The sequence below is a fragment of the Erinaceus europaeus genome, chromosome 12, assembly GCF_950295315.1.
Source record: "Erinaceus europaeus chromosome 12, mEriEur2.1, whole genome shotgun sequence".
Classification (NCBI taxonomy): domain Eukaryota; kingdom Metazoa; phylum Chordata; class Mammalia; order Eulipotyphla; family Erinaceidae; genus Erinaceus; species Erinaceus europaeus.
This window is the reverse complement of record NC_080173.1, coordinates 50,341,069-50,359,542: the sequence shown is the minus strand read 5'-3', so window position 1 is coordinate 50,359,542 and position 18,474 is coordinate 50,341,069. Positions and strand designations below refer to the sequence as shown.

Below are 18,474 nucleotides of genomic sequence, written 5' to 3'. Positions count from 1 at the left end.
ATAGAGCAGAAGACTATATTGAAATTGTTGAAATTATTTCCTCTTTGCTAGGGAGGAACAAGACTGGAACAGATAGAGCCCATAAACCTGGGACCTGGAATGGAAAGGATCCAACCTTTCAGTATCAGATGATGAGTGACCTAGGTCCTCCTCTGAAATGTGAAGTGAGTGTGTTACTGATGAGGTCTGAGTAAAATGAGGCCTTTGACAGCTGAGCTCTTTATTCTGAATGGAAAGGGAGCTATAGCCTTCCTTTACTGGTGATGGTGATGGTGCCTGGGGTAGGACAGGCCGCTCGTATACAGATACTTGGGGCCTGGTACAAGGGGCAAGCAGAGAAGTAAAAATGCCAGTCCAGATTATAGTCCTGACTTTACTGTTCTTTTCCCCCTCCAGCTGAAGTCATGGACAGGTAAATCAGAAAGATCTGGAGAAATGTCTTTCACATCTGGGCACTGGTTGAAGTGGACAGGAGGAAACCTAGATTTGGCTCAACATAATGGGTGGTAGAGGTGCCAACTTGCAAGAGAGGTGGTTAACTTCTCTTCTGGTCTGGCCAAAAGTTGCCTTCTACCACCTCCTGCTGGAATCAGCCTTCTTTGTGGGTGATGATGCCATTGCTCCTTTGACCTATTCCAGTGACTGAGAGAGCTCATAATGGTTTTCTGGAACCAGGCTGAGGTGATGTAGCACTTTTATTCATTTCTCTTGACCTGTCAGAACACATCTTTCAGTAACATCATCCTTACCGAGTAACTTCAGCCATGGAGGGTAAACATTGAGGCCTTTCAAGATTTATAGGAAGTACACTGTATCATTAAAATAATGAGAGATTACAATGATGATATCAATAACAACAATAATAACTACAACAACAATAAAAAACAACAAGGGCAACAAAAAGGAAATAAATATTAAAAAAAAAATAATGAGAGATTTCCATTCTTCACCTCTATATTTTTGGTTGTAAGTTTTTAGACAAAGGACGACCACTCCTTGCAGCTTTTACCTTCACTGGGATTTCCAAACCAACAATTTGTGAATGTGACAGACAGCTAGCTACTCCCTTACCTCAGAACCAAGATGGCTTCTAATAAGGACAGTGCAAAATGCCTTCTTTACTCCTTTTCCTTGGCTGCTTCAGTATTCCATGTCCCCTCCTCTCTTACCACCACTCCCTTCCTATTCTCCCTTTCTCTTCTCTCTCTCTCAGCAAGTTTTTTATGTGATTACAGGCACTGCATGGTAATTAGTGCTAAACTCATTTGCACAACTACAGTTAATTGGCTACAACAATTAATTAATGTGTTGGAAATTTGGCACTGGAAAAAAAAAGTTTGTCATCAAAAAAAGGGCAAAAATTTGTAGTGAGGTACCCATAAAAATTGAGGGCAGGCTTCAAAAGCCCAGCTGGGCCTCAAACTTCAGGCTGGCCTCAGATGCCTTCCCACTCTCAACTTCAACACATTTTCCTCTTTCATTTCCCCCTCTTCCTTTCTCTATTTCTCTTTTCTCCCTCTCTCTCTTTTTTTTTTTTTTTACAACTTAAGCAAACTCATTTCCCTGATAAAATATAGCATGACTAATGGCTAGAGCATGTAAAAATCATTGGGAAAATGTCCTTGGAAGACGAATGCATTTTCAGCAGAATAATTAACTTAATTAACAAATTCACATGCATATTCATCAGGCTATTAATGTCTTCTCGGCTCAGCTTGATGAACATTGCGGTAATAACCATCTCATTTACATACTGCATTCTACTGCGATCCAAAACAGAGACAACATACAGGCACACACACACACACACACACACTTGCATGAATACACACAACATGCATGGGTTTCTCTTGACTTCTAGGTTGGCTAGGAGTATATCTGTGTGTCTGTGGGAGGAGGGTAGACAAGCAAGGGATAAGAACCCTGACAGTGTGGTGTGATCTTTAGAGGGTCATGAGTGAGATGGGCTGAGGATGCCCACATGTGGATGTCTGAGAGAACTTTAATCTCTCTCTCCCTCACTCTGCCTTTTTCCTTGTTTCCTTTTCTCTGTCATTTTCTCTCTTCTCTCGCCCCCACCCTATGTCTCTCTAGGGAAAAACTTGGTATCCGTGCCAACTTTCCCCCCAGTCCCCTCCTCCCTCTCTCCTCCTTCCCCTCTCCCAACTGCTGCCAGCCGGCATCAGCGCCGAATTGCCATCTCCTTGAGCTCTCTGTGGAGCAATCTCAGAGAGCAGTAAGGTGTGACGCTGGGCTCTGCCGGCTTCGCAGCACCGCCTGCGGAAAGAGCGCAGGATGGCGAAGGAAGATTAAGAGAAATCGCAAGCAGGGCTCGGCTGCCATTGGTGTGTGCAAACGCCGAGGAGGAAGGGAGAGGGAGAGCGAGGGGAGGGGGGCAACCAGCAGCTGTCGGCCTAATTCTTCTAACACTCTGCTTGTGGTCATATTAGAAAAACAGATTATGCCCCTCGGTGCCACTCACTTATACTTGACATACGTTAATGTTCTATATCTCCATTCTCGAGCCTTGGCAACACTGGACTTCAGGTCAAGGAATATGAGGACTTGAATGGACAAGGGGCTCAAGAGATCCTGCCCTTCTGTTCTCTGCTGACCTCCAACCTCAGTTGGTACTTTAGAAAGCAAGCCTGGGTATAGGATTTGCATGTCATCCCTTAGTAGTTACAAAGGTTAGAGACCATTTGGAAACCCTCTTCCCTAAAAGCCACACACACACACACACACACACACACACTTTTCACTTTGAGTCTTAATAGGTCACTTTATGGCCAGTTGGCCCTGGTTTTGTGGCACCCTCATCCCTAACCTTTCTAAGCCTTGCTTCTCAAACAAGAAGTTGTGGGTCAGAGGAAGGGGGCTACACTTACTGCTTGAGAGGGTTACAGAGAAGCTGCAAGCAAAACAAGACTAGGATTGTTTCTGGGTTGCTGTGGTAACTAGGTTCCCTCCTCCTGGCAGGAAAGGAGGAGTGCCTGTGGCCTTCTTCCTTCCACCAATCCTAAAGGCTTTAAAGGCAGAGTTTGCTAATGCTTGGAGAAAGGAGTTGGCCTTGGAGGACCAGACAACCATTAGCCTGCAGCCTGGCCTGAAGTACACAGTCCTCGGACCCCTCACCACCTTCTCACCCATTATTTAGTTAAAAAGGCTCTCCCCGCCTTGGTGTCTTGTCCTCTGTGGAGACCTGTTGCTTAGCAACCACTGGTGCCTTCTTCCTAATAACTTGCAGGGACCGAGATATAATATCTGCCTCTATTTTCAGTTTCCTCTCCCTGTCTATATTTAATAACTGATGCCCTGTCTGGGTCCTCTTGGCACATGTTTCAGAGGACTTTTAGAAGAGTCAAGATGGAGCCTGAGGAAGAACTTCCAAACAGGGAAGAGTGGGACAAAAGACCGGAATAAGTAAGGAAGCTGTGGAATCTATAATCTCTTAACCACAAGTAGAGAGGGAAACCATTTAGGATTTGGACTGTGTAAAGGGGCTGTCTATAGGGTCCCCAAAGTTCTGTTCTTAGACTTGGAACTGTTTCCTGAATTGACCTTTTCCACTCCCCAGACCCTTCCCTGCTCCTCCTACTCCTTGATCTCTTCTGATTTGGAACCCTCTCGTGGGAGCCCACCATTTTGAGGGATCCAATTTCCTTTTGTCTGGATGTTGGCATTGAGGAGGGGGGCTGTACTAAAGTATGTCTAGACAAGTAAGGTCACGGTATCTCCAGTCCTGGGGAAAGGTTCCCCTGGGCTCTCTGCTAGAAAACTCCAGCAAGATAGCTTACCTGGTAAGGTTCCTGCCTTGCTTTGTTTTGTGCTAGACCCAGGTTTCTGCTCCCAGTATGTTACTGCCAGTATGTGGGAGTACATGGCACTGGGGGAAGCGTCAGTGCTATAGTCTCTCTCCTCTCCCCTTCCTTTCCACCCTCCCTTCCCTTTTCTGTCTTAAAAAAAAAAAATCAGGGTGATCTGGCAGTGGTGAGCATACACATTACCATGTACAAAGACCCAGGCTCAAGCACCTACTTCCCATCCACAGGAAGTATGCTTCACATGCAGTGAGGCAGGTCTGCTGGTGTCTTTCTCCATTTCTTTTTTTTTTTTTTACTTTATTTATTTATTGGATAGAGACAGCCAGAAATTGAGAGAGCGAGACAGAGAGACACCTGCACTTCACCACTTGTGAAGTTTCCCGCCTGCAGGTGGGGACCAGGGGCTTGAACCTGGGACCTTGCACACTGTAATGTGTGTGCTTAACCATGTGCGCCACCACCTGGCTTCATGTTTTCCCTTTCTCTCTCCCTCTCCCCTCTCAATTTCTCTCTGCCTTATCCAGTAAAATAGAAAGATAAAAAAGAAAAGGAAAAAATGGCCACTAGGAACTGTGGATTCGTAGTGCTGGTACCGAGTCCCAGTGATAACCTGGTGGCAATTAAAAAAAAAAGTCAGCTTGAAGTGGTGAAACTCCAATGACAAAATGAAAAGAAAAAAGTGGAAGGAAGAAGGGAAAGAAAGTAAGTAACCAGGGGCTGGGCTGTAGCATAGCAGGTTAAGCGCACATGGCATGAAATGCAAGGATTCTGGTTCAAGCCCCCGACTCCCCACCTGCAAGGCATTCGCTTCACAGGCGGTGAAGCAGGTCTGTAGGTGTCTATCTTTCTTTCCCCCTCTCTGTCTTCCCTTCCTCTCTCCATTTCTCTCTGTCCTATCTAATAAAGATGACATCGATAACAACAATAATAATAATAATTGGTGAAGTAGTTCACTTGGATTGTGTGCTGCTTTGCCATGTGCATAACCCAAGTTCAAGCTTAGTCACCACTTCACTGAAGGAAGCTTCAGTGCTGTGGTCTCTTTCACTCTCTTCTGCCTCTGCCTCTATAAAACAGAGTGAGAGGGAATCGGATGGTAGCGCAGTGGGTTAAGCGCACATGGCGCAAAGCGCAAGAACTGATGTTAAGGAGCACGGTTAGAGTCCTCGGCTCCCCACCTGCTGGGGATTCGCTTCACAGGCGGTGAAGCAGGTCTGCAGGTGTCTGTCTGTCTTTCTCTCCCCCTCTCTGTCTTCCCCTCCTCTCTCCATTTCTCTCTGTCCTATCCAACAACGACAACATCAACAACAATAAAAACAACAAAGGCAACAAAAGGGAAAATAAATATTAAAAAAAAAGAGAGAGAGAGTGGTCTGGGAGGTGGCGCAGTGATAAAGCTTTGGATTCTCAAGCATGAGGTCCCGAGTTTGATCCCCGGCAGCACATGTGCCAGAGTGATGTCTGGTTCTTTCTCTCTCCTATCTTTCTCATAAATAAAATCTTAAAAAAAAAATTAAGAGAGAGAAGGAGAGAGAGAAAGGGAAGAGAAGGAATGGAAGATTCCAGGAGACCAGGCAGTGGCTCACCCGGTTAAGCACACATCACCATGCACAAGGAACTAAGTTCAAGCCCCCACAACTTACTTGCAGGGGGAGCGTTTCATGAGTGGTAAAGCAGGTCTGAAAGTATCTATTTTTCTCCCCTGCTTCTTTATCATATCTCCCTTCTCAATTTCTGTCTTACTGAATAAAAATAGAGAAAGAAAAAGTGATCGCCGGGAGTGGTAGATTCATAGTGCTGGCACCAAACCCTAGCCATAACCATGGAGGCAAAAAAAAAAAAAGGGGGGGGGAGACCTGACCTGGCTTGGGGCGTGGGTAATACAAATCCTCAAAAAAAATGAGCAAAGGTGAAATAACTTATCTGGGAGGGTATCTGATTCAGTATGATTGACACAGGCTCAAACCCCTGGTACTAGGAGAAGCTTCAGTGCTATGGTATCTCTCATATATATATATATATTTCTCTGAAAAATGTTGACTGGGAATGACCAAGCTTTGGCAACAACAACAACAATGACAGTGCAGCCTGGGAGGTAACATAGTGGATAAAGCCTTGGACTCTTAAGCATGAGGTCTTGAGTTCAGTCCTTAACATCCTTTGTGGAGAGTGATGCTCTGGTCTATCTTCCTCTCTCTCTTTCTCTCAAATAAGCCCCCCAAATAGGACAGAGAGATAGCATAGTGATTATGGGAAAGATTTTCATGCCTGAAGCCTTCAAATACAAGGTTCAATCCCTTGCACCATCTTAAACCAGAGCTAAATGTTCTGGTGAACACACACATACACACAAGGTTTGTTGGGGTTCTCTTTTGATCCAATTTATAATTTCATTTAATCTTTTAAACCCTTGGTCTCCTTTTCAGGCCAAAAATAACAATGGGGACAGAAGAGAGTTCCCTCAGTAAAGCACATACTTTACTATATTTGAGGACCTGAGATCAAGCCCCAGATCACAACATGGGAGCACCATGCAAAGGTGAAGCTTTATGAATAGTGGAGCAGTGCTGTGGTGTCTGTCCTCTCTTTGATTCTACCCCTCTGTGTCTTTCAGCCTCTATCTGAAAAAAAGAGTCTCCATGGGGACCAGTAGAATCTGGTGTATAGTCCCAATGAAGCTCTGGTTGCAAAAAATATATATAGTGATGCTTATTTCTCTGGACTTTAGTGTGACCATTTGAATTGAAAAAAAAACACTGAAAATTCTCAGTTTTTAAATTTAAAAATGATATTTAAATATTTTAAATATCATTTTTAAGGCCTAGGAAAGCTTTGGCTGCTGGGGAGAAGAGAACAGCATAATTTTCAGCCTGACCCTGCACTTAGGAATGAATCCATCAGGCAGCCAGTCTTCCATGAGTTTGCTGGCCAGAGGGGTGTAGCTCTTTGCCTTCTGGTCAGTGGGACAGGGAGATTTAAATCAAAATCAACCACAAAGCTGTCCAGGGAGAAAAGCATGGCATTGTCCCTGTGATCTTGCCCACCTCTAGTTTTCAGCCCTGTGACGCTGTGCCCTGACCCTCCACCCTGCTCCTCACTGTGCTGTGCTAGCTCACAGACTGTACAGTTTCACCCCCCCTTCTCAGCACCTCCTCCAACCCAAGCCTTCTGTGGGAGACAGATGGGGTGTCTGCAATGGAAAAGGCTCTGGGCTCTATGCCGCTTTGGGTGGGCAGCCCCCCTCCCCATCTCCCCACTACTCCCTCTCCCTACCTATGATACTCAGATTCACCTGGGCAGCTTTGGGAGCAGCTGAGGATTCCATCTCTCTTCCCTGAAAACTTGATCCCCAAAGCAGAGTCAGGATGACAGCTTTCTCTGATACATAGACCTCAGCCCCCCTTTGTGGGAAACTGGTGCAAAAGAGGAAGTAGGTTAAGCAGTGAAGGGGCTACATGTGAAGGGACTAATGTGGAGAAGCAGGGAAAGCCCCAGAGTTCCTTACTGAGGACTGCATGGCTGAGCCTTAGGGGCATAAGTTGAAAAAAAAGTCTAAGCATAGGCGGTCAGTCCCTTTGTTCCATAAATGTGGGGTCCGTGGGGTGGGGGGAATGTGGAGAAGAGAAAGGGAGTTTATATTACAGAGTACCAACTGTGAATCCGGCGTGATGCCAGAGCTGTTCTGTACCTGTACTCACAACTAGGAGGTGAGGAGTCAGGGCAGATAGATGTCTCAGAGCTCTCAGAATCTCTCAGCTCTGCTGACTGTGCACTCACTGGACTCTGAAATGTCACTGCCAATTCTCCTAGCACTCTGGCTGCTGTTCTTTCTCTGTCTCCTTAGCAAGTTCATCCTCAGTTTCTTATACTCAGCCTAGTCTCCCGATTATACACTCTTATGGTGCTATATCCAGCTTTCAGAGCACTTAGCACAGTTACTCCATACTTACATGTGCAGTCACTTGAATAATAATCTTCTTTCTCCCACCAGATGGAAAGTTCCCCAAGGACAGCCATGTCTGTTAGGTTCACCTCTGTGCCTAGTACAGAACTTATCTTAAAGAGCTGTTTGGCAGGGGCCTGGGAGGTGAATCACTGGGTAAAGGTTACACTTTAGCAAGTGTGAGTCCCTGTGCCACATGAAAGCACTGAGAATACTCCAGCTATGGTGGGACAGTGCTTTGGTGCATCTCTTTCTCTTTATCTGATTATCTCTAAAGATAGAATGAAAAGCTGGGGGGTGGGGTGGGGCATCAGGTTAAGCACACACATTACTAAGCTCAAGGACTCAAGGATTTGAGCCCCTGTATCCCACCTGGAGTGTGTGTGTGTGGGTGGGGGGGGGGGCACACGGGACATACTTCACAAGTGGTGAAGCAAATCTGTAGGTGTCTGTCTCTCCCTGTCTTTATCTCCCCCTCCTCTCTCAATTAATAAAAATTAGAAAGAAAAATGAAGTAAAAGGCCACCTGGAACAATGGATTCATAGTGCTGGCACTAAGTCCCAGCAATAACCCTGGTGGCAAAAAAGAAACAAAACCTGAATTGGTACTGCTGAATGGTAATCTGGTCTCTCTCCTCACAAAAGAAGTATCTTTAAAAAAGGGGGGGGGGAGTGAGTGGTAGCACAGCGGGTTAAGTGCACATGGCGCCAAGTGCAAGGAGCAGTGTAAGGATCCCGGTTCGAGCCCATGTTCCCCACCTGCAGAGGGTTGCTTTACAAGTGGTGAAGCACGTCTGCAGGTGTCTTTCCTCCTCTCTGTCTTCCCAATCTCTCTCGATTTCTCTCTGTCCTATCCAAGAACAGTGACAGCAATAACAACAACGATAACAAGGGCAGCAAAATGGAGAAGGTGGCCTCCAGGAGCAGTGGATTCGTAGTGCAGGCACCGAGCCCCAGCGATGACCCTGGAGGCAAACAAAAGTTGGATTGGTGTGGTCCAGGAAGTGGCACAGTAGATAAAGTACTGGACTCTTAGCATGAAGGGCCCCAGTTCACTCCCTAGCATGACATGTGCCAGAGCGAGGTTCTGATTTCTTCTCTCTCCTGTCTTTCACAAATAAATTCATATTTATTTAGGAGGCAGCTCTGGTATTACACATGTGCATGTCCCTGGGCTCATTCTCCCGAAACACACTGAGAAAAAAAATGCTCTCTGGTAAATATTTGTTGATTGAAGAATAACAAGGGGCCAGGTGGAGGCATACCTGGTAGAGTTGTACACATTACAGTGTACAGGGACTTGGATTCAAGTCCCTGGTCCCCATCTGTGGGCGGGGAAGGTTTGTAAGTGGTAAAGCAGTGTAGCAGATGTCTCTCTTCTATCTCCTCTTTCCCTTTTTATCTCTCTCTGTCTCTATTTCAATAAAATAAAGTATTAGAAACAAGAATAAATGACAAAAGGGTGTCTCTCTGACCTCAGCTCAGCTTCTCAGCCACTGCCTCACACATACCCTCAATGTATGGACTAAGGAACAAGTGGCTATGTGGTCAGGCCACCTCATTCTCCCTAGAAAAACATCATGAGAACAAAGCCATCTTTGTAGGATATAGGCCCCTGGTATTGGCTTCCCAGCTTCTCTAGGGATTGAGAGAATTCAAAGTGCCAACAACTTATCATATTGGGGACTGGAATCACTCATCATTTGAAAGGGAGTAGGCCTAGAAGAAAAATGTGCATTGCTGAAAACCTCTCTTACCTGTGACAGCAGAAACCATCTACTGCCTGCCTCTGTTTCCTTCTGTGCCCTTCACATGGACACCAGGGAAAGGGATGGTCTAACCAAGTAGGAGGGATAGATGGTAAAAGCAAGACAAGCTGCTTATTTCCTGAAGTGTTGGGGCAGGTTCCCCCAGGTGACTGGAGCAGAGGCAGACATAGTGACCTCTGAGAAGTGGTTTTTGGCAGCCCACCACTTTATCTGACCTCTTTGCTACATTTGCCACTTGAGGAACAACACTCCTGGGCTGGTGAAATAACTCAGTTGGATAGTGCTTGACTTTGCCATGTGTAGAACCCAGGTTCAAGCTCAGCCCCCAATTCTTTGAAGGAAACCTAGGTGCTTTGGTCTCTTTCACTCACTCTGCCTCTCTGTCTCTTAAAAAAAAAAGTTGTGAGTCGGGCGGTAGCACAATGGGTTAAGCGCATGTGGTGCAAAAAAAAAAAAAAAGTCTCAAATCTGAAGGAAGTAAAAGTTAAAAAAGATCCACTTGCCTCTTTCTGACCATCAGCCCACTATCACACAACCTTCACCTGGCCTCTCACCAGCCCCCCATTCTGAGAAGGCCCTTAACCCCCTGACTGGGGGTCATGGAACTGGAGGCCCCAGTAGCTAGTGCAGCTTTCTCTGACCCTACCTGTTCTCTGGGCCCCTAATAAAGTAGGACAACTCAGGCTGTAAGCCAAATCCTTGTGTCCTCATCAAAGGCAACATCTGTCCCCTCCAAGAAGAGAACCGTGGGGGTGGAGGGTGAGACAGGCACAGGGGAGAAACCACAGTCTTGCCTGGGCCTCACCCCAGATTCCACTGCAGGCGCCGACTGAGGGTGAGGGCCAAGATGGCCACACAGACCTACAGGTCTCCACACCTCTGAGCTCTCAGACATGAGGACCTCTCCTGGGTTAGTTACCTGGGCTATTGCCGCTGCCAAGCTGGCCTTCTTTTATTCATGCGTTGTTTTATTGCTGGCAAATGCTGCTGCTTGCCGCTGTTGGAGGCATTCCTGCCAAATCCATCCCAACATCTTGGCCTGGCATCAGGGCGGCATGCTAATGTGGAAATTTAAAGAGCCGCTCGGCTTTAAATCGGAATTTTAAATGAGCAGCAGTGCTCCAGAGGGACCCAGGCAAAATTGAACAGTATCTGATCCACCCTTCCCACTCCTACTCCTATAGCATCACCCCACATTGCTTCCATGTCTGCCTTTGACTTGGGCGCAAGTTGAGAAAGGGGCATGGGCACACTAGGGGGAAGCTACCAGGGCAGCAGCATTCAGTGCAAATTCTAGACTACTAAGAAGCTGGGACCTCTCCCCACTCCCATACATACACACATTCAGATTCTCCTATAGTGGGAGCTACAGTTTGCTCTCACAGGCAAATGGAGGGGAATGGGGATGGAAGAATTGACATTTCTACCCCATGTTCCATTTTCCCAAGAAACAAGGAGAGAATTCCCAGAGCAGAGAAGAGGGAAGGTGGAATTCCATGAAGTCACCTGCACAGAACACACACTTGTGTGCACAAGGACTGGTGTGTGTGTGTGAGAGAAAGAGTTGTGCACACAGCTGTGCAGGCAGATCGGGATGCGTGCTGAGGCCCCCTGTAGCACGTGCACACACAGCTTGCATGTCACCCGAGCGTGGAGAAGAATTATTCACATTGCTAGTCTTTGTTCCCATATCCAGGCCACTGTCCTAATCAGAGCAAGCTGGTTTCTGGAATTTGCTAGACTGAGCTGTGCCCCAGGTCTTTCCATAAATCTTACTGCACTAAGGCCCCCAGCTTCTGGCTGGTGGTGACAAAGCCCCTATAGTAGCAAATCTGCCAGGGTGGGCAGCAGTGGGTGGAGGGAATGGGACCTGTTATCACTCTGTGCCTCTGTCTTGAGTTCAGTATGGTGCCTTCTTTGGAGAAGAGCTGTGCACTGCCTTGGTCTCAGAGGTAAGAGAGGGCTAACGGGAGGAGAGACAGAATCTGTGTTCCACTATAACTCCCTCCCTTACCTATTTCCAGTAGACAGGTGGTCTCTTACTATTAGAAAACACTAAGGGTCTGTGTCATAGCTCACTTTTATTTATTTATTTATTTATTTATTTTTCCCCCAGGGTTATTGCTGGGCTCATTGCCTGTACCATGAATCCACCGCTCCTGGAGGCCATTTTTCCCCCCTTTTTGTTGCCCTTGTTGTAGCCTCGTTCCGGTTATTATTATTGCCATCGTTGATGTTGTTCGTTGTTGGATAGGACAGAGAGAAATGGAGAGAGGAGGGGAAGACAGAGAGGAGGAGAGAAAGATAGACACCTGCAGACCTGCTTCACTGCCTGTGAAGTGACTCCCCTGCAGGTGGGGAGCCGCGGGCTCGAACCGGGATTCTTACGCTGATCCCTGCGCTCTGCGCCACATGCGCTTAACCCACTGCGCCACCGCCCGACCCCCCATAGCTCACTTTTATAGTGCACAGCTTAGCCGTGTGTACAACCCAGGTTCAAGCCCAGCCCAGAATTGAAGGAAGCTTTGGTGTTGTAGTCTATCTCATTCTCTCTTTCTGTTTCTCTGTATCTAAACAAATAAGGAAACAAACACTGAGCTTCTGCCCTCAGGGGGACATTGTTCAGTGACATAAAATGGTCCAGGCTGGGTTGAAAACAGCCCTGAGACTAGATGTGCTGTCCATGTTGGAGGAGTCATAAAAACTAGCATGGTGACCTCAGTCTTATTTGTGTTAGGCTTCTAGGCCATGGGATGCTCCATGACCTTCCCCCTCCTTCAGAGGAGTCAGCTCTTCCTCGGGCTGGTGTGGCTGCCAGCCAAGAGTCTTGGGGCAGGCCTGGGGCATGCAGCTGGCACCTGCCCACCAGATCCTCCATGAACACCGTCCTCCCTCAATCCCATAGCCCCACTCAGAAGGCCCCTGGGCTATATGAAGATGGTGCTTACCACTCTCTATTCCCAGAAAAAGCATCTAGTTGGAAAGCCCATCACCTGCCTCCTTTTCCACTCTGACCTGATCCAAGATCCTCTACCCAGATTAGTTATACTAATAGCTATACCACCAGGCACTTTTTCCAGGCAGGACCAAACACTTGGCAGGGTTGGACTGGGACCAGGTAGGGGGACCTTGAGGGGGGACACTTGGGCTAGATTTATGAGAGCGGGATTGCTGAGGTCATGAAATGTATAAGGAAGACCTCAAAGAGATTCAGGGGCAGATGAAGGGAAAGGGCTGTGTGAATCTGCTGCTTCAATCTAACAGCATGCAAATAATATGTAAATCATTCCTTCTTTGTTTAGAGACCAGAGGCCTATGCTTTCTGGAAGTGGACTACAGAGAGGCCACCAGACCACATCCCGGAGACCCCTAGCCATGGGGCACTGAGGCTCAAGGGAGAGGTCAGAGTATGGTTATCTGGCTTTAGCTGATTTCCCTGGATGTATGCATTCTCGGTGCACCTGTTTTCTTTTGTGTGACATAGTAGGACTGGGCTAGGGGGTTTCTATGCCTTTTTTCTAGTACTGGAGATCTAGGTTCCCTGATCTAGGGCCCAGTGCTGGCACAGGTGTTCATTCTATTCTGGATGAGAGGTGAAATTGCACTCCTAAAACATGTTGTCTTGTAAACTAATTTTATAACAATAAAAAAATCTCCAGTCTGGGGGTAAAAGTCAAATCTCTTAGCTTTCTTCTCTCTCATGCCCACCTCAGTAGTTCTGTATTGACTTCCCCTTCATCCCCACAAACCTGCCACCCCAAACATGGGCAGGTTCTGAAAGGTAATTTTTCTCCCACTTCATCCCTTTCCCCACAGTCTCTTTGGTTTGGACTGCACTTCTGTTTAACTAAATTTACTTATTTATTTTTTATTTTTCCTTTTGTTGTCCTGTATTTTTTTATTGTTGTTTTTGTTGTAGTTATTGATGTTGTTGTTAGATAGGACAGAGAGAAATGTAGAGAGGAGGGGAAGACAGAGAGGGGGAGAGAAAGACAGACACCTGCAGACCTGTTTCACCACCTGGGAAGCGACTTCCCTGCAGGTGGGGAGCCAGGGGTTCGAACCGGGATCCTTAAGCTGGTCCTTGTGCTTTGAGCCACGTGGTGCGCTTAACCCGCTGAGCTACCGCCTGACTCCCTGCACTTCTGTTTAAGCCCTTCTCTTTGCAAACTCCTTCTTCATCTCCAGCAGTCTTACCTACCTAATGCTTCCATCTCTGGGTATCCCCATGCATTGTCTGTTTCCCTTTCTCATTCTCACTAGACTGTGAATTCCTAGAAGGCAGACACTGGGTTTTATTCAAGTCAGCATTTCCAATGTAAGTATTAGTTTTCCAAGGCTGATATGATAAATTACCACAACCATAGTGAATGAAAACAGCAGAAATAATAATAATATTATTTACTATTATTATACCATTGAGCACTGATCAGCTTTAGCTTGTGGGGGTATGGGAGATTGAACCTGAGACTTTGGAGCCTAAGGCATGAGAGTCTCTTTGCATAACCATTATGCTATCTACCCTCTACCTCAAATTTTCTCACATGTCTGGTGGCCAGTCTGTCTTGGTTTCAGTGGACTAAAGTCAAGGTGTCAGCAGGATGGTCCTCTCTCTGGAGGCTTTAAGAGAGAATATGTTCTTTCAGCTGCTAGCATTCCTTTGCATGTGATCACATCACTACTTTTTTTTTTGAATCTTTATTTATTTCATAGAGACAACCAGAAATTGGGAGAAAGGGGGACATACAGAAGGAGAGAGACAGGCAGATACCTGCAGCACTGCTTCACCACTTTTGAAGTTTTCCCCCTGCAAGTGGAGACTAGGAGCTTGAACTCTTGTCCTTGCATATTGTAACATGTGTGCTCAACCAGGTGGGCCACTGCCCAGTCCCACACTCACTACTCTTTTTGTCTCTGTCTTCACACTGTGGTCTATCCTTTTCTACCTCTTGTCTGCTTTGTGTACATAAGGACACTTGCACAGCATTTAGAACCCACACAGATGATCCAGGATAACTCCCCAGAGTTATTAACTTGTTCATCTGTGGAAAGGCCCCTTTTCCAGATTAGATGGCATTTATAGATTTTCTGGATTAAGACATAAATCTATCTTGGGAGTCATTATAAGACTACCAAGATAAGCAAAATTATGTTATGTAGTGCTGGGAGATGAATCCAGGACCTCACATTTGTGAAAACACTGAGTTTATCTCCTTGGTCCAGTTTTTAGTCTATGTTTTGGGATAGGGTGTAGATAAGGAAGGAAAGAAAGACATGGGAGAGAGAATCAGAGACACCAAAGCAGTATTCCACCACCCATGAAGCTCCCTTGGTGCTGCCCATGGCATCCTTATTTTGTACCAGGGTTTGAACCCAAGGCCTTAGGCATGGTAAGACATACACTTTCTCTGCTGAGCCATTTCCCAGTCCCAGGGGAAAATATCTTAAAATTTACCATTTGTTAAGCAGTCACCATATGCCACACACCATACTTACATTTCGCTCATAATAACCCTGAAAGGTGATGAGGAAACTGAATGACACCCAGAGAGAATGAGTCACCTGTCCAAGGTCACATAGCTGATAAATGACAGAGCCAGATTTGAAACAAGATGAACTTGGCTCTAAAACCAGCATGATTTTTGACTCATCAACAGCCTCTGAACTTACCATAGGCCCTGTCACAAATTTCTAGCCTGAGTAGATGTGCAGAAAGAGAATAAATAGATGGACATGAGAAGGAAAGATGAGCCCTAGCCTCTGTAATGATATTGACTCAGGATTTCTTTTGCCAAAGCCCCTTTACCACCCCTCTAAATCCTCTACCACTGCCTCTGACCCCTGGTTTCAGAAGCCTGGAATCGCCCCCGGTTTGTAGCCCCCTGCCAACTACTGCTGCCCAGAAGGATGGCACAATGCCTAGACTTCAGGCAGGAGATATCAAATCACAAAATCAAATGGACCTCTGGATGTCACCTCCTCTAGCCCTTTGTCCACACAGAGGCCTGTCCATGAAGGGAGGGCAGATAGGGTCAGGAGAATGGGGAGCACAAAGGACAGAGCAAGCAGCTTTCTTATCTTTCTCTTCATCTGCCCTTTCACCTCACTTCTTGGGAAGTCCTCACTCATATCTAACCTTCTAAATATGCTGTTATGGAAGCTGGCGCGAGTTAGAAGTAGGAGACCCAGTTCTCCATTGTCCAAAAAAAAAAAAAAAAAAAAGTAAAACAAGATTTTGGCTCAGTCCCTTCACCTCTCTGGGTCTCTAATTCTTCATCTTTAAAGTGGGATCGGTCCTGATAATAACAGTAGTTAATACTCATATCACAGGGCTGCTGGGAGGCGGATAGCACAGTCTAAGAACGAAGCTTCAAGCCCACGGCCTGGAGCAAAGCAGATGCTGCAGGAATACTTTTTAACAGCCCCTCAGCCCTCCATCCGAAGCCCTGTCAGCCTGGATAACACAAGGCTTTGCTCACCTCAGCCAGTCTGATCTGCCTTGCGCGCTAGACTGTGAATTCCTCTTGGCAGGACCCTGCTCCTTTTTAAATCACCGCCCGTGCCCCTCCCCAGTGTCTGGCCCCTGCTTGTGCACGCAGGCTCCATCTACATTTGACAAACGAGTGAGGGAGTGAGGGTGTGAGCCGAGCCGTACCCCCCCCCCAAGTCCCCAGAGGCACAGAGCCTGACTCCCACCACTAACCCTTCTATTTCTTTCCCTTGGGGTCCAGCAGGCGGCTGCTGTGAGAAAAAGGCGGCGCTGTAGCTTTAAGATTCCTCTCGGGCGTCCCGGTTGCCAAGGCGCGGTTGCCAGGGGCCTGCGCGGGGCTGCGTCCGACCTCTGCGCGCCTGCTCCGGGCTTCCGCCGCCGCCGCCGCCGCCGTGCCCGTCCCCGCCGCCGTCCCCGTCCCCGCCGCCGTCCCCGTCCCCGCCGCCGTGCCCGTCCCCGCCGCCGTCCCCGTCCCCGCCGCCGCCGCCGCCGCCGTCCCCGTCCCCGTCCCCGTCCCCGTCCCCGTCCCCGTCCCCGCCGCCGCCGCCGCCGCCGCCGCCGCCGCCGCCGCCGCCGCCGCCGCCGCACCGCGCAGGGCTCGGCTCCTCCGAACCGTCTGGCGGACTTGGCACCGGCCCCGGCTCCTCAGTGCCCCCGCGGTGCGTGGCAGGCTGCGGCTTCATTATCCTGATTGATTCCTCCTGCTCCCGACACCGTGGGGGCCCCGGCCTAGGAAGGGGGGCGGACACGGCATCTGCGGGGCCCCTCCCCGGCGCTTGCCCCCAGCGGCTGTTCGGGCGGCGGCCCCTCAGCGCCTCGCTCCGGCCGCTGAGGGGCGGGGAGGCCCGGGAGCCGCGCTGGGCCCGGCCGGACGCGAGCTGGTCCGGGGCCGCCCTCGCCGTCACCCCCAGGCTGTGGAGGGTTTGGGGGTGGGGTGGGGTGCGCTGGGGGCACAGCCCTGGACTTGAGGAGAAGGTGACATCTTGGAGCAGCACCGCTCACGGTGCCACGTGCCAGCCGGGAGTGGGGTTTGGCTGAGCAGCGAGGGACACGGCCGGATCCGAGCCCAGTGAAGGCCCGGGCCTCTGAATTAGAAGGCTTGGAGGAGGGGCGGTCTGGCTACAGAATGGTGCGCAGCCCCACCCCCCCAAAAAAAAAAAGTGCCGGAGCCTCCACGGGAAGAATGTCTGGGAGCCGGCTTCAGTTTGGAGTGTGCACGTAATTCTGCCACTTGGTTTGTGACCTGGGCAGGTCACTTTACTTGTCTTAGTCTTGAGTTATTCACCTGTAAAATGGGGTTAAGATCTCCCAGGCAGTTGTCAGTAACTAAATGGGATCCATTGATGGCGAGATTCTGGTGAAAAGGAGAATGGGAAGCAAAAGGTTCCTTCTGCTGTGTGGAGTGGACCCTCCTCTCTCCTGGAGGGAGGTGAGGCTCCTCCATAAGCTTTACTAGACGTGGACCTGGCATCTTCCAGCTGGAGCTGCTCCCTTGTCAAGGTAGAGGAACAAAAATGCTCTCTACCTCGTTGGCATTGCATGGTTTTAATTTGCAGATTCACATCAGGCTCTCTGCCACTTCTGGGGGGTGGGAGGAGGAGGTGGAGGTGGGCTCTCTTATAAACCCTAATAGTTCCCCGTTATTATCTCAGGTCAGTCTTGTCAAAGGGGCAGGTCTGGGAAATTCTTTTCTCCTTTTTCTTTCTTTAAAAAATTATTTTTTTTATTACTGCCACCAGGGTTATCACTGGTTCCCAGCAGCCATCCCCCCTCTTTTCTGTTTTGTTGGGTAGGGCAGAGAGAGATTGAGAATGGAGAAGGAGATGGGAAGAGAGACACCTGCAGGCCTGCTCCCCCCTGCAGGTGGAGCGGGGACTCGAGTCCTGGTTCGTTTGCATGGTGATATATGCACTTAACTGGGTGCACCCCCGGCCAGCCTTCCTTTCTTAATTTAATTTTTAGACAGGGACAGAGAGGCTGAGAGAGTGAAAGAGAGTACAGCACTAAAGCTTCCTTCAGTGCTGTGGGAGCCGAGCCAGGCACAAGCCTGTGTCACACAGATGCCAAAGCAACACACTATCCAAGTGAGCTATTTTGCTGGTCCTCTTCAATTTCTTATGTAGGCTTAATCCTTTTGGCTAATTCCACCCTTCAGATCTCCCTCACCTTTGGGAAAGAGGAGCTGGTGAAGAATTTGAGGCCAGTTTTTCCCATACTTGCGGCAATCACTGTGTTTGTGAATATGGGCTGGGCTCTCTGGCAACTCGGTGTGTAACTCTGGATGTTTCCTCATCTATGAGTTTGTAAATTTATTTGTGCTTCCAACCTTTATTTTCTAGGTGACCACACTGGGGCAGTGTGGTAACTGCAGAATGGGTGGGGAAGAACGCCACTCTGAAATTGCTGATGGTGGGGGGGAGGAGCTCATGGGGTGGGAGGAGACATACA

General features: G+C 48.3%; 1 protein-coding gene across 2 annotated transcripts; it reads right to left on the bottom strand.

Annotated features, from left to right (window-relative positions):
* Nucleotides 1-203: 203 nt before the first annotated feature.
* On the bottom strand, nt 204-16,799 carry LOC132541944 (uncharacterized). Of its 2 annotated transcripts, none has more exons than XM_060203577.1 (2): nt 16,240-16,799; nt 204-809 (listed from the first exon to the last, which is right to left on the bottom strand). In XM_060203577.1, exon 1 carries the CDS (start codon nt 16,707-16,709, stop codon nt 16,305-16,307), a length of 405 nt encoding a protein of 134 aa, XP_060059560.1. In that variant the 5' UTR covers nt 16,710-16,799; the 3' UTR covers nt 204-809; nt 16,240-16,304. The 2 variants fall into 2 exon arrangements, with proteins under 2 accessions (XP_060059560.1, XP_060059561.1); XM_060203578.1 differs by having other exon boundaries at nt 204-713.
* Between the last annotated feature and the right edge of the window lie 1,675 nt (nt 16,800-18,474).